Here is a 13011-nt window from a genome sequence, read left to right on the forward strand (position 1 = left end):
CAAGTAAAATAAAAACCAAACCTAAGAACTAGTAGAGGTTCTGGTACGAGGAGCAGCGGAAATACACATTCTCAGGTGATGGATACCACCGTGGCAGAACTCCGTGCACTAGGGAGCGAGATGCTGCCTGTGCCCCATGATCAGCTGTGGATCCACAGGGTTCTTACAGGCTGACTTTTGGAAATAGGTCATCAGGCCTTTATTCCTAGCCTATCTTTGTCGGGAGGCTGCAGAGAAACCTGTATGGTATCATTTGAACAAGAAGCTTTCCAGACAGACAGGTGGGTGCCTAGATCTATAGCACTTTCTTTATAGGATCTTACTTCCTTTTTTGGATGGAGGCCCTTTTTCTGTTTTTAACTGCAAATGAAGGTTTGGGGAATGGCCTGATAAAATGCCCTATTGTCCTAGCTCCATGATTTTTTCTCGTATAAAGTCCAAGTTGTCCTGGGTCTGCTCCTGAAAATATGCTCACCAGAGGACAGCTGTCCTTCATGCCATCTTTGGACCTGTGCTTGGCCAACCTCTTCTTCTTTTTGTGAAGCGGCTTTGATTCTAGAATCATCTCTTCGAGTTCGAATGTGGGGTCGCAGTTCAATCTCCCTTTCTGAATGGAAATGGAAAAGAAAACACGGTGAATCTATATTCTATCTCTCATTGACTTTCCTTTCCATTCACTTGTGCATTCATTCAACAAATAACGACTAGTTATAATTTGAGAAGTCAGACTCCATGCCACAATCCTAGGTGTGATTTCTCATGCCAAACCATAAGCAGCTATAAGGTCTTCACGCCTCCCCACAGCAGACGAGGTGCACAAGCTGGAGGCAGTTGGAGTCAAGACCTCAGACTCCCGGCTGGTCACACTTTTACATACCTGCATTCATAACCATAATGATTTGAAATGAGTGCCCCAGGATATGTATGGATATAATGTAATGTGAAATGAGCTTCCATGTTGAAATACAATGTAATTGATGTAATACAATGACCTTCTACAATGTAATATAATATAATATAGTTAATGTAATATAATGACCTTACATAATATAATGTAATTAATGTTATGTGATGACCTTCCAGAATGTAATGTAATATAATGCAATTTATGTAATATAATGATCTTCTATAATGTAATGTAATATAATGTAATTAGTGGTGGTTATGTACCCTGGAGTCGATTCCTACTCATAGAGACTGTATATAGGGTTTCCGAGGTTGTAAATCTTTACAGAAGCAGAAAGGCTCATCTTTCTCCCACGGAACTGCTGGTAGTTTTGACCTGCTTGGCCATGAGATTAGCAGCCCGATTTGTAACCACTACGCTACCAAAGCTCCTATAATGTAATTAGTGTAATATAATGACCTTCCATAATGTAATGTAATTAATGTACTATAATATAATGACCTTCCATAATGTAATGTAATATAATGTAATTAATGCAATGACCTTCCATAATGTAATGCAATTAATGTACTACAATTTAATCACTTTTCATTATAAAACCTAATGTAATGTGACCAACCAGTTGAGGTCATGCAAGTAGAGTGGATCCTAACCCTAATCCCTTATGAGGTATAAAAAGGTCAGATCTGACACAGGTGTGGGCATGGGCTAGGGAAGTGGCACCTACCATGTGAAGATTGCCAGGGAACACGGGGAACATGGGGGCTCCCCACAAGGAAGGAACTGATGCAACCAAGACGCTGGTTTGCATGTTTAGCCTCCAGAACTGTGAGGACATCTAGCTCTCATCTTCAGGGGCAGGCATTTGTAATACAGACATTCACAGGCCTCCTTACTGGGTGTCCTTTGTTCGGGGCTTTCCCTGGTCCCTCTGCTGAGATCCCCTTAGGGCTGGAGGCACTTTCTCCACTCAGACTTAATTCTCAGCACTTCTTCACTCCGGACTCTTCTGTTCTTTCTCTGACTCTCCGGCCCATACAACAATCAAACAAGCAGACCGAAAACCGATTACTGCTGAGTCAGCCCTGACTCAGGGTGACCCCATGCGTTACAGGACAGAGCTGCTCCATAGGCGTTTCTTGGCTGTAATTTCTGTAATTTTTACTTTATAGGAGCAGACTGCCAGGCTTTGCTTCCACAGCACTTCTGGGTGGGTTTGAACCACCAACCTTTAGGTAAACAGCTGAGTGCAAAGTGTTTACACCACCACAAACCCACTACCATCAAGTGAATTCTGATTCATAAAAACCCTTTGTAAGGTTTTCATGACTCTAAGTGTTTATGAAAACAGATAGCATCATCTTTCTCCCACGGAACAGGTGGTCAGTTAAAAGCACTGATCTTGCAGTTAGCTGCCCCATGCCTCACCCACAGCACCAGCAGAGCCCCTTTTCCATTACCTAGGGACCTCATAAAATGACAGCCCAGTCCTTGAAGTTGTTGTTAAATGCCATTGAGTTGGCTCCAACTCATAGCAACTCTGCATAGAGTTTCCAAGGAGTGGCTGGTGACCTTGAACCACCAACCTTACCATTCGAACTGATTTTGCAGACAGTGTATTAACCCACAGTGCCACATCAAGACGTGTTGTTAAGTGCCGTTGGGTCTATTTCAACCCATGGTGACCCTGTATAGGGTTTCTGAGGAGTGGTTGGTGAGCTTGAACCTCTATCCTTGCTGTTCAAACTGACTTTGAAGTCCAGCGCATTAACCACAGCACCACACCAGGACGCCAACACTAGGACTAGTGGCTATAAATTCAATTCGTTCTATTCTGGAACGCTGTAGGATAAGCACTGGACTGCTAACAAGAAGGTCAAGTGAGCAGTTCAAATCCACTAGCTGCTCTCTGTGAGAAAGATGCGGCTGTTTGCTCCTCTAAAGAACGGTCTCTACGGCACCCAACAATACAACGGCAGAGTTCCATTAGGTGGTGGTAGTGGGTTCCCACTGGGTAGGTCTGAACTGCCCACCGTTTGGTTAGCAGTTAAGTCATCAACCACCCAGGACCTCCTTCTGTAAGATCACAGTCATTGTAAACCCTGCAGATTGTACGTCTCCTTAGAAACACACGGCGTTTCCATGAGTCGAACCAACTTGACAACTCATGAACTCTCTGCAGTATCTTCCCAGCTTTCCTGTGGCCATTTGAAACCTCTTGTTTCCCCTTGATTCCGGAGGCATCACTTCTCTTCAGAAAGGGACACAGGTGGCCTTCCTGCTGGTCCTAATCCCCCGTCTGTGTGGTGTCCCATCAAAGGGGAGACTCAACACAGAGAAGATGACATATGCAGGAACTGTCACAAAAGATGCAACTACTGGTCTCTCCCTGTCTGGGGGAAAGAAGATTGAAGAAACCTGAAGACACGTGGAAACAAGGTGTCTTCCAGTGAACTAATGGACCACTTGAACAGACGTCAGTCTCCATGATCCTGAGACCAGAGGAACTAGATGGTGCCCATCTTCCACTATCAACTGCTCTGAAAGGGAGACATTACATGACTCTGGATAACATGGGAGGTAATGTGGAACAAAACTCTAAATCATAAAAAAAAGACTAAATTGATTGGTTGGATAGAGATTACTAGAACCCCTGAGACTCGCCCTTGGTCACCCTTTAGATCTGGAACTGAACATATGTCTGTTATTCAATTTGTAGTCAAACAATACACAGGTTTACAAAGGGAATAATAACATTAGAGAGGCACACATACTGTAGAATAACAAACCAGTGGCCATCAAAGGGGCAGTATTTACCCAGGGACAAAGTTCAGAAAGGTCAGGAAGGAAGGAGGAATGGAAACAGGAAACAGGAAGGAAGTGGGAATGGAAACAGGAAACAGGAAGGAAATGGGATAAGGATGTGACATCGTGGGGCTTGCATTCAATGAGATGAAACATAGAGTGGGATTGGTTGGACATAAAACTGATGATCTGTTCTGTAAACCTTCACCCGGGTCACAATAAAAAGTTATAAAAGAAAAAGACATCCACAATGCATGGAACACCCGGGGTCACCAGAAAGTGGAAGAGATAGGCAGGGGTCTCACCCAGCAGTGGGCAGAGTGAGCATGACCCTGCTGATGCCCTGACTGTGGAATGACACATTTCTGTTCTTTAAATCCACCCACTTTGTGGTGTTCTGTTACAGCAATCCTACTGCCCGGGGTTGTGATTGTAGTGGGTGTGCAATTAGGATTTGCTATTCAAGGAGCTCTGGTAGCGTAGTGGTTATGAATCGGGCTGTGAACCGCAAGGTCAGCAGTTCGAAATTGCCAGCAGTTCCGTGGGAGAAAGATGAGACTTTCTGCTCCCGTAAAGATTTACAGCCTCAGAAACCCTGTACAGGGTAGCTATGAGTCGGAACCGACTCCACGGCACATAACAACAGCAACAACATTCAGTGTAAGGATGGAAGCTCAGAACCCAAAAAAACCCAGCCACAGAGGAGAGCTGCCCCACCAGAACCTTAGCATCTCAGAGAAACGTGAACCTCGAGGGACCATGAAGCAGGGAAACAGGATATTGGGTGCGATTCCACTCACGTTAGGCACAAAGCCTGGCGTCAGCGTCTTCTCCAACACTGCATCCCAGTTCACGCTGGCCAAGTAGGGTGCACACTGGATGTCACTGAGACTGGACAGGCGGCTCTCAGGATCCTTGGTCAGAAGCTGCGGTCAGAGGGCAAAGATGCCTTGAACTGTGTGTCCCACCTAGGTTAATGGGGACTGGGAAGGGGAAGTGGTCTTTGGACCCAGAAGAGACCTCTGCTGTTCATGCCTGTTAAGAATTACTTCTGTACTCTGTCTGTTCTTGGAAGCAGGCTTTGTGAGGTCAAGTGTGACTAAACTCTTGCTTCCTGCAATCACACTTCCACTTGCTAAATCACTCTTATATACCACCTGCTGGGGGGGGGGCTTTGGAGGCTTATGGTCTTGGCATGAAGCCACTTCTGTTTACCACAAAACCCTCTGCCTCCCACTGGGCTGTGGGCATGGAGACGTGAGTGAGTGAACCATTCCTGCGATTCCCCAGAGCTTGCTTCGTCTGAAAGTCCCCCATATTCCGGGAGTTGCCAACCTCGTTCTTTGGTCTCATGGCCTCTTCCACATTTGGAGGTAAATTCTGAGTTACTGGTCTGTCTCCATATAGCTAGGCACGGATAGAGAGCCCAAGCAGTCCCCAGCACAGGGCTCTTTGGGTGGGAGCTCAGTTCTCAGTCTTTGCTTGCCTCTGGAAGGTTGCTGTATTTTTATGCACATAGTACACTTGCTCTATGCTTGTTTGCCTACCATGTCCCCCTCCTCCTACACAAGATATTTTTTTGTCAGCACTATGCCTTTCTTTGGAGTACTGATGTGGTGCTCTAGGATAAGCACTGGACTGCTAGCAAAAGGTCAGCAGTTCAAACCCATCAGCAGATCTTCAGTAACACTATACAAGATCCCAATGAGTCGGAATCGACACGACAACGCTTAACAACAACAAAATGCCATTTTTTTTTTTTTTTAACATGGTGGTGGATTATGTGCTGTGGAGACGTTTCTGAATTACAGTGACCCTGTATAGGGTTTCCAAGGCTGTAAATCCTTACAGAAGCAGAAAACCTCATCTTTCTCAGATGAAGTGACTGGTAGTTTCGAACTGCTGACCTTGGGATTAGCAGCCTGACTCATATCCAGTATGCTACCAGAGTTCCTGTTTTTACATGCTGATATAAAAATTGGCATAGCATGTTTATGAAAATACTTCATGGGATGGGGGATACAGGTGGTAAGCAAACAGAGAATGTGGGCATTATTTGTATAAAACTATGGTAGAGTCCCCCTCCCCCACATGCTGCCTCTGCCCATATCTGCAATGACCCCAAATTACAAATAGACCCATTAAGAATGAGTCCCTCCTCTTATGCAGTCAGGTTAAAAAAAAATGCAATAAAGTTTATTTCTGGATGTCCAGGAGGTGACCTCTGGTGTCTGGTTGAGTAGATTTATTTGTAGCTAAGGGGGAAAATGTCATATAAACTAGTTCTTGTTAATAAGGGTGATGTTGTGTATAAACAACCAGAGGGATGTCACTTTGCACTCAAGTGAGGTTTCAGATTCCCAGAATACAGAGAGCAAAGGTCACTTGGACAAAAAATGAATCCCAGAGTCCCTGGTCCCCACCAAACTTAACTCTTGCAAGCCCGGATTATTTTCTGCATTTGAAGGTGTTTTTTTTCCCTGGAATCATCTGTTTTCTAATGGAAGACATTTTCAATTAAATGAAAAAACATTTTTTATTTTTGAGACAATACAGATTTTAATACTACTAGTGATATTAGTAAGGAGCTCTGGTAGCGTAGCGGTTACGAATTGGGCTGTGAACCGCAAGGCCAGCAGTTCAAAACTACCAGTGGCTCTGTGGGAGAAAGATGAGGCGTTCTGCTCCCGTAAAGACTTACAGCCTTGGAAACCCTGTACAGGGTCGCTATGGGTCGGAACCGACTCGATGGCACTTAACAACAACAACAACAAGTGATATTAGTAAGGAGCTCTGGTAGCGTAGCGGTTACGAATCGGGCTGTGAACCGCAAGGCCAGCAGTTCAAAACTACCAGTGGTTCTGTGGGAGAAAGATGAGGCGTTCTGCTCCCGTAAAGACTTACAGCCTTGGAAACCCTGTACAGGGTCGCTATGGGTCGGAACCGACTCCACGACCCACAGCCAACGAGCCAGTGATGCTAATGTAGACCTGGTGTGGCGCTGTGGGTTAATGTGCCAGACTGCAAAGCCGTTTGAACTGCAAGGTCGGCAGTTCAAGCTCACCAGTTGCTCCTCAGAAACCCTATACAGGGTCGCTATGGGTCGGAATTGACTCAATCATACTTAACAACAAGAAAATGATACAAGTGGGACATATGCCAGGAGGTTTTTAAAGTTTGTGGAGAAATTCCATCATCTTTTTATTCCATTTTTTCTTGAGGTTTTGAAGCCTCCTTATACATCTGGAAGGGTCTGGTGCTGAGGTTGGTAGGATGAGCCCTTTTGTTCACATGCATGCAATTACACAATCCACCACCAGGTGGCAGTATGCACTAAGACTGGGATACCAAGTTCCCACTAACCTCAAGCTGCAGAAACTATGGGTAGGCACTATATGTCTCATGAGTCATGAAAATGTGTGTGCCCTTGGGGAACGCCTGAACTGCTTTGTGCTTGCTTCCACATCAAAACAGGAAGAAGAATAGTTACTCTTCCACTTCCATCTCAGGATTAGGAGGAAACTCACAAGGGACTGGTGAAGGATCCAGAACAGGCTAAGGAGGTGGCTCCCAAACCAGCTTCCCGCCCTGGTCACTGCCACCCAGGTCACTGGTAAGCACGGTGCACACCGGCTTGCACTGAGTAAGGTATCCATGGGCTTAACTGTGTTTACTTGCTATCTGTGGTGAGCGATTTCAACATATCTTTGACACAGTGGGGAACAGCAGAAATCGTGTACTGCAGGTTGGTGGGAAGGCACCTGGGGGCCCATACGAGCCTTGCTCATTGAGTTGTCCTGTCCTGCAGAAAACAACTGGCCAGAGCCACGAGGGACACCTGGCAGGATGGTACCTGCTAATCATGGTGACCTTCCACAGGGGACCCTCAAAAGCCATGGGTATGGATTTAAATTGAGACTCCGATTTCTCTGCCTCATGAAAATTAATCATTTCCTCAGAAGTTCTGAAGACATACTGTTGTACAGACCCCTCTGCTAGAGCCTCTCCCACATGGGGGGTCGGGGTGGAGAGGTGTGCTGAAGGTGTTGGCACGCATGTATGGCTTCCAGGTGGTGTCAATGAGCACTTGGGGTTAAGGACCGCTGATACCACTGACCAATGCAACCAAATGTTGCATTTCCTCTAAAGTAACTTGACAAAGTCATAATTCACAAAGCAATTTACAGCCAGGGGAGTTAGGCAGACTCCGATTTAAATTCTACTTCTGTCCTTTCATAATCTTGCAGCATTTCTTGAACGATGTCACTTTCTTAAACCTCAAGGTGTTCGCAGCACAATCAGAATGCTCCTTAGAAGTCAGATGGTGAGATTTCATCTTTCATACTGTAGACATATTATCAGGAAGGACCAGTCCCTGGAGAAGGACATCATGCTAGGTAAAGTGGAAGGCTATCAAAAAAGAGGAAGACCCCTAATAGGGGACCATGGGCTCAACCATAGGAAGGATTGTGCAGAAGGCTTGATCTGCTATACACAGTTTGCTATGAATGGCAGCTGACTCAAGGACATCTAACAACAGCAAGCGACCCTGCTCACTTTATTGTTGTTGTTGTTGTTAGGTGCCATCAAGTTGGTACCAACTCATAGTGACCCTATGCACAACAGAACGAAACACTGCCCGGTCCTAAGCCAACCTCACAATTGTTGTCACGCTTGAGCCCATTGATGCTGCCACTTTGCTAATCCATCTCGCTAGGGGTCTTCCTCTTTTTTTTTTTTGACCCTCCACCCTACCAAACATGATATCCTTCTCCAGCAATGAGTCCCTCCTGACAATATGTCCGAAGTATGAGAGACGAAGTTTGGCCATCCTGGCCTCCAAGGAGCACTCTGGCGGAACACTCTGGCTGTACTTCTTACAACACAGATCTGTTGGTTCTTTTGGCAGCCCATGGCACTTTCAATATTCTCCTCCAACACCATAACTCAAAAGCATCAATTCTTCTACGGTCTTCCTTATTCACTGTCCAGCTTTCACAGGCATATGAGGTTATTGAAAGTACCATGGCTTGAGTCAGGTGTACCTTTATTAGTCCCCTTTTATTCTCGAGTTAGCTGCCAGAGGAAACACCTTTCAGCTCTCTTGGCCAGGCAGGCCTGGACTTCCCCAGCCCCTTACCTTTTTCAGGAGGGCCACCATTCCCTTGCACCAGGTGGAGGAGTAGTGGACACGTTCCACCTTGAACATGTTGAGGATCTCATCAATGGGTGTGGCCGAGTGGATCTCATAAGGTCTCTGCAATCAAAGGACAACAACCAAGTCAGAGAGCCAGCCAATGGCAGGGCACGCCACGTCCATGTGGGCGACCCAGGATCCATTTCCTGACAGTGCAACTCAGGTGCAGCCCCCACCTGTCTGTCCCGGAAGGAAGGTGTGCAGCCAGGATGCTGAAAATCAGCTGATGAAAACCGTATGGATCACTAGGGACCGATCAGCACCCAAAACGGCAGCACATTTTGTTCTGTTGTGTGTGTGCGGCATAGGGCACCTCCCAATAACAGTCCCTAGGGAGGGCTTATTCTTTCCTGCAGGTGAACCCCCCTGGACTGATGAGCTGAGCGTAACCACAGCTCCTACAGCTCATAGCAGTGGAGGCAGGATGTCACCAGGCATCCTGACCCCAGAGTCCCTGCTCCAGCCACAGGCCTGGGGGTTGTCTCGGAAGACAGCGCTCCTGCCACCCATTGGAACCTCCAGTCCATACTTCCCACGCTGGTGGGCCTGGTCCACTCTGCCTTTCCTGGTCTTGGCGGGACGGCCCGAGGGGTGGGGCTCAGGCAGGGAAGGGGCGGCCCATGGGCTCTGACCCACAGGGGTTTATGTGAGCTGGTTCCCGCCCACTTCTGAGCCTGGCCAGCAGCCCCTCCAAGTACTGCCCCGGCCTCATCCTAATGTCCTGTCGGCCTCTGAGCTTCTCCCAATGCTCACAGGCTTTCCTTTTTCTTACATTTTGAATTGTAGTTTGGGTGGAAGTTTACAGAGCATCAGTTCAGACACATTTTGTTTCGTGACATTCACGGCAATCTCCTCTCAATGACGTCATTCTTCCCACTTCCTCCCTGGGTTTCCCGATCCAATTCAAAGTTGGTTTGAACAATAAGGTTGGCGGTTCAAACTCACCGGCTGCTCCTAGGAAACCCTATACAAGGTCGCTATGGGTCAGAACTGACTCGACAGCACTGAACAACAAGAAGGTCCAGACTGAGGGGTTCTACCAGTCTCCATCAGACCAGTCAAGCAGGTCTTTTTTATGATTTTGAATTTTTTTACATTTTTTTTTCCCTCCCTCTCTTTCTAGAACCTTCTGTTAAGATCCTGGTCAGAGGGTTCAGTAGGGGTAGTTGGGCAGCATTCTAGTTCTTCTGGTCTCAGAGTAGTGGAGGCTGTGACTAACGTGGACAGTTAAACCTTTTGAACAAATTGTTTCCTGGAAAGAGAAGGAGAAAACCCTGTGGAAAATAAACAGAACAATGTGTGAGTTGTGCTGGAAGATGAGCCCTGATGTTGAAGGACACTCAGAACGCACACTGGGCAGTGATGGAGCCAAGTAGACCAACTACAGTGAAGATGGCACAGGACCAGGCAAGCTTTTGTTCTGCTGTGCACAGGGTCACCATGAGTGACAGCTAACAAATCATCCATGAAGTTGGGAATGTCTGTAAGAAGCGGGTTCCATCCCTTTCTGCTCTGTTTTCTGGGTTCTGGAGCAGTGCCTGCCCTCGATCAGGGCCTCAGGGATACGATATGTAATGATGATGAGGAGGGTTAATCAGCCCGTCCACAAATGTTGACTGAGCACTGATCATGCATCAGTGACCATACTTGGATCTAATAGCAGAAAAAGCACCAACTACATGCAAACTCATAAGGAGCTCTGGTAGCGTAGTGGTTACGAATCAGGCTGCAAACCTCAGGGTCAGCAGTTCGAAACTACCAGCTGTTCTTCAGGAGAAAGATAAGGCTTTCTGCTCCCGTAAAGATTTACAGCCTTGGAAACCCGCTATGAGTTGGAACGGACTCCACGGCACATAACTACCACCACCACATGCAACCTCATAGAACCTCAGTTTCTGCAGGGCTGCTGCCAGCCCACGGGGTTAGGGGGTTTGGGCTACAATTGGAGAATGAAGAAGCATCTTTATCTTCACGAAAGGAGGGCTGCCTGGAGAAGACACTTGTCTGCAGGAATGTGTCCGCCTGTTTTCCTAATGTGTCCACCCAGATGGGGGTTTGTTTCAGCTGAGGCTGCCTCCTCCCTCATCTGTCACTGAATGGAGAGCTCTCCCCTCCACCCTATAGTGTTGTTGTTGTTGTTAAGTGCTGTTGAGTTGCTTTAGGCTCATAGTGACCCCGTGTGACAGAGTACAACTGCCCCCATAGGGTTTTCTTGGTTGTAATTGTTATAGAAACAGATCTACTTTGGAGCTGCTGGTTGTGTTCAAAACGCCCACAAAAAGCAGCTGAGCACTTAACCATCTGAGTCACTAGGGCTCCTTCTACCCTACACTTGTTGTTGTTGTTGTTGTTAAGTGCCGTCGAGTCGGGTCCGACCCATAGCGACCCTGTACAGGGTTTCCGAGGGTGTAAATCTTTACGGGAGTAGAAAGCCTCATCTTTCTCCCGCAGAGCAGCTGGTAGTTTCGAACCGCTGACCTTAAGGTTCGCAGCCCGATTCGTAACCACTACCCTACCAGAGCTCCTTTCTACCCTACACTACACGGAGTAAAACCCGAGCCTGTGAGCTCTCCAGGCAGGCATATCACGTTGGTACACTTGCAGGCTATAACATTCTTTACAAAATTCTTCAAACTTAAAAAAAAAAAAGGGTAACAGAACATGGCTCCACCTTTTGTTATTAAGTGTTGTCCAGTTGGTTCCGGCTCATAGTGACCCTATGTAGGGTTTCTGAGGAGTGGCTGTAGATTTGAACTGCCGACCTTGCATTTGGCAGCCCAGTGTTTATTCCACAGAACCACACCAGGACTCCACAGTTCCAGTAATGGTCATTTAATAATTTCTCCCTGAAGGTGTTCCTTACTTTTACTTTTGCAGAACTTCATAAAAAATAATCACTGCCATCCTTTTAAAATGATAAGTTTTTTGTTGTTAGGGGACGCTGAGTTGATCCGACTCATAAGTCTTTTATCTTTCTCCTGAGGAGTGGTTAGTGGGTTTGAACTGGTGACCTGTGTTTAACAACCCAGTGATTATCTTACAGTGCCACCAGCAAGCCAAATCATGAGTGTATACTAATTGAGAGCTGTTCATTATGTATCAAGGATCTCTGGTAGTGTAGTGGTTACAAATCGGGCTGCTAACCTCAAGGTCGGCAGTTCAAAACTATCAGCTGTTCCGAGGGAGAAAGACGAGGCTTTCTGCTCCCATAAAGATTTACAGCCTCGGAAACTCTACAGAGTCAGAACTGACTCCACAGTACTTAACAACAACAACACTAAGTATCTTAAAACTTACAAAAGCTGTTTAAGTTACCAAACCTAATCGGTTGCCGTCATTCACTCCTGACTCGTGTGTGTTAGAGTGGAACTGTGCTCCTCAGGGTTTACAATGGCCGAGTTTTCAGAAGTAGATCACCAGACCCTTCTTCCAAGGCACCTCTGGGTACCATGCTCACCCGTTGAGCACGTTAACCATTTTGTACCACCGCGGGACTCCAAAAACAACACTTTGTTTTTATTAAATGCCATCGAGTCAGTTCCAACTCAGCGACCTTGTATAGGATTTCTGAGGAGCAGCTGGTAGGTTTGAACCAATAACTTTGCAGTTCAAATCAACCTTGTGGTCCAGAGTTTATCCTACAGTGCCACACCAGGACTCCTATAGTAATACAATCTGTACTGTTTAATTAGTTAATACTGTACTTTGGCATAATTAGCATGCACCTTCTATGTTTGTTTGCTAACTACTCCCTCCCCCTGAAGGTAGTTTTGAATATACTATTTATACAGCAACATATATAAAAAAAATTGTTTTGGCATTGTGATGCTTGCTAAAATACCTCCCAGGGGAAAGACTGGTTAGCCAACAGATATAGAAGGTATTATACAGTGTATCTTTATGTACTTTATGTATTTGTATATGATATATAACATGGCACTGTAGGTTAGTTAATACACTGGACTGCAAAGTTGGTTTGAATCACAAAGTCGGCTGTTCAAGCTCACCAGTCACTCCTTGGAAACCCTATACAGGGTCGCTATGGGTCAGAACTGACTCGACGGCACTCAACAACAACAACAACATGTGTTCTGTATTAAGT

At 46.2% G+C, this 13011-nt stretch overlaps 1 protein-coding gene across 1 annotated transcript in view; it reads right to left on the reverse strand.

Annotated features, from left to right (window-relative positions):
• The window catches only part of STK32B (serine/threonine kinase 32B), a 350856-nt gene that overhangs the window by 12307 nt on the left and 325538 nt on the right, over positions 1-13011 (reverse strand). Inside the window, exons 7-9 of the mRNA XM_006874118.1 lie at positions 8853-8969; positions 4513-4638; positions 476-607 (exon numbers count right to left, since the gene is read on the reverse strand). Coding sequence (XP_006874180.1) covers positions 476-607; positions 4513-4638; positions 8853-8969 — 375 coding nt within the window. The remainder of the gene's footprint in view (positions 1-475; positions 608-4512; positions 4639-8852; positions 8970-13011) is intronic.

The sequence above is a fragment of the Chrysochloris asiatica genome, unplaced genomic scaffold, assembly GCF_000296735.1.
Source record: "Chrysochloris asiatica unplaced genomic scaffold, ChrAsi1.0 scaffold00262, whole genome shotgun sequence".
In the NCBI taxonomy this organism is placed as follows: Eukaryota; Metazoa; Chordata; class Mammalia; order Afrosoricida; family Chrysochloridae; genus Chrysochloris; species Chrysochloris asiatica.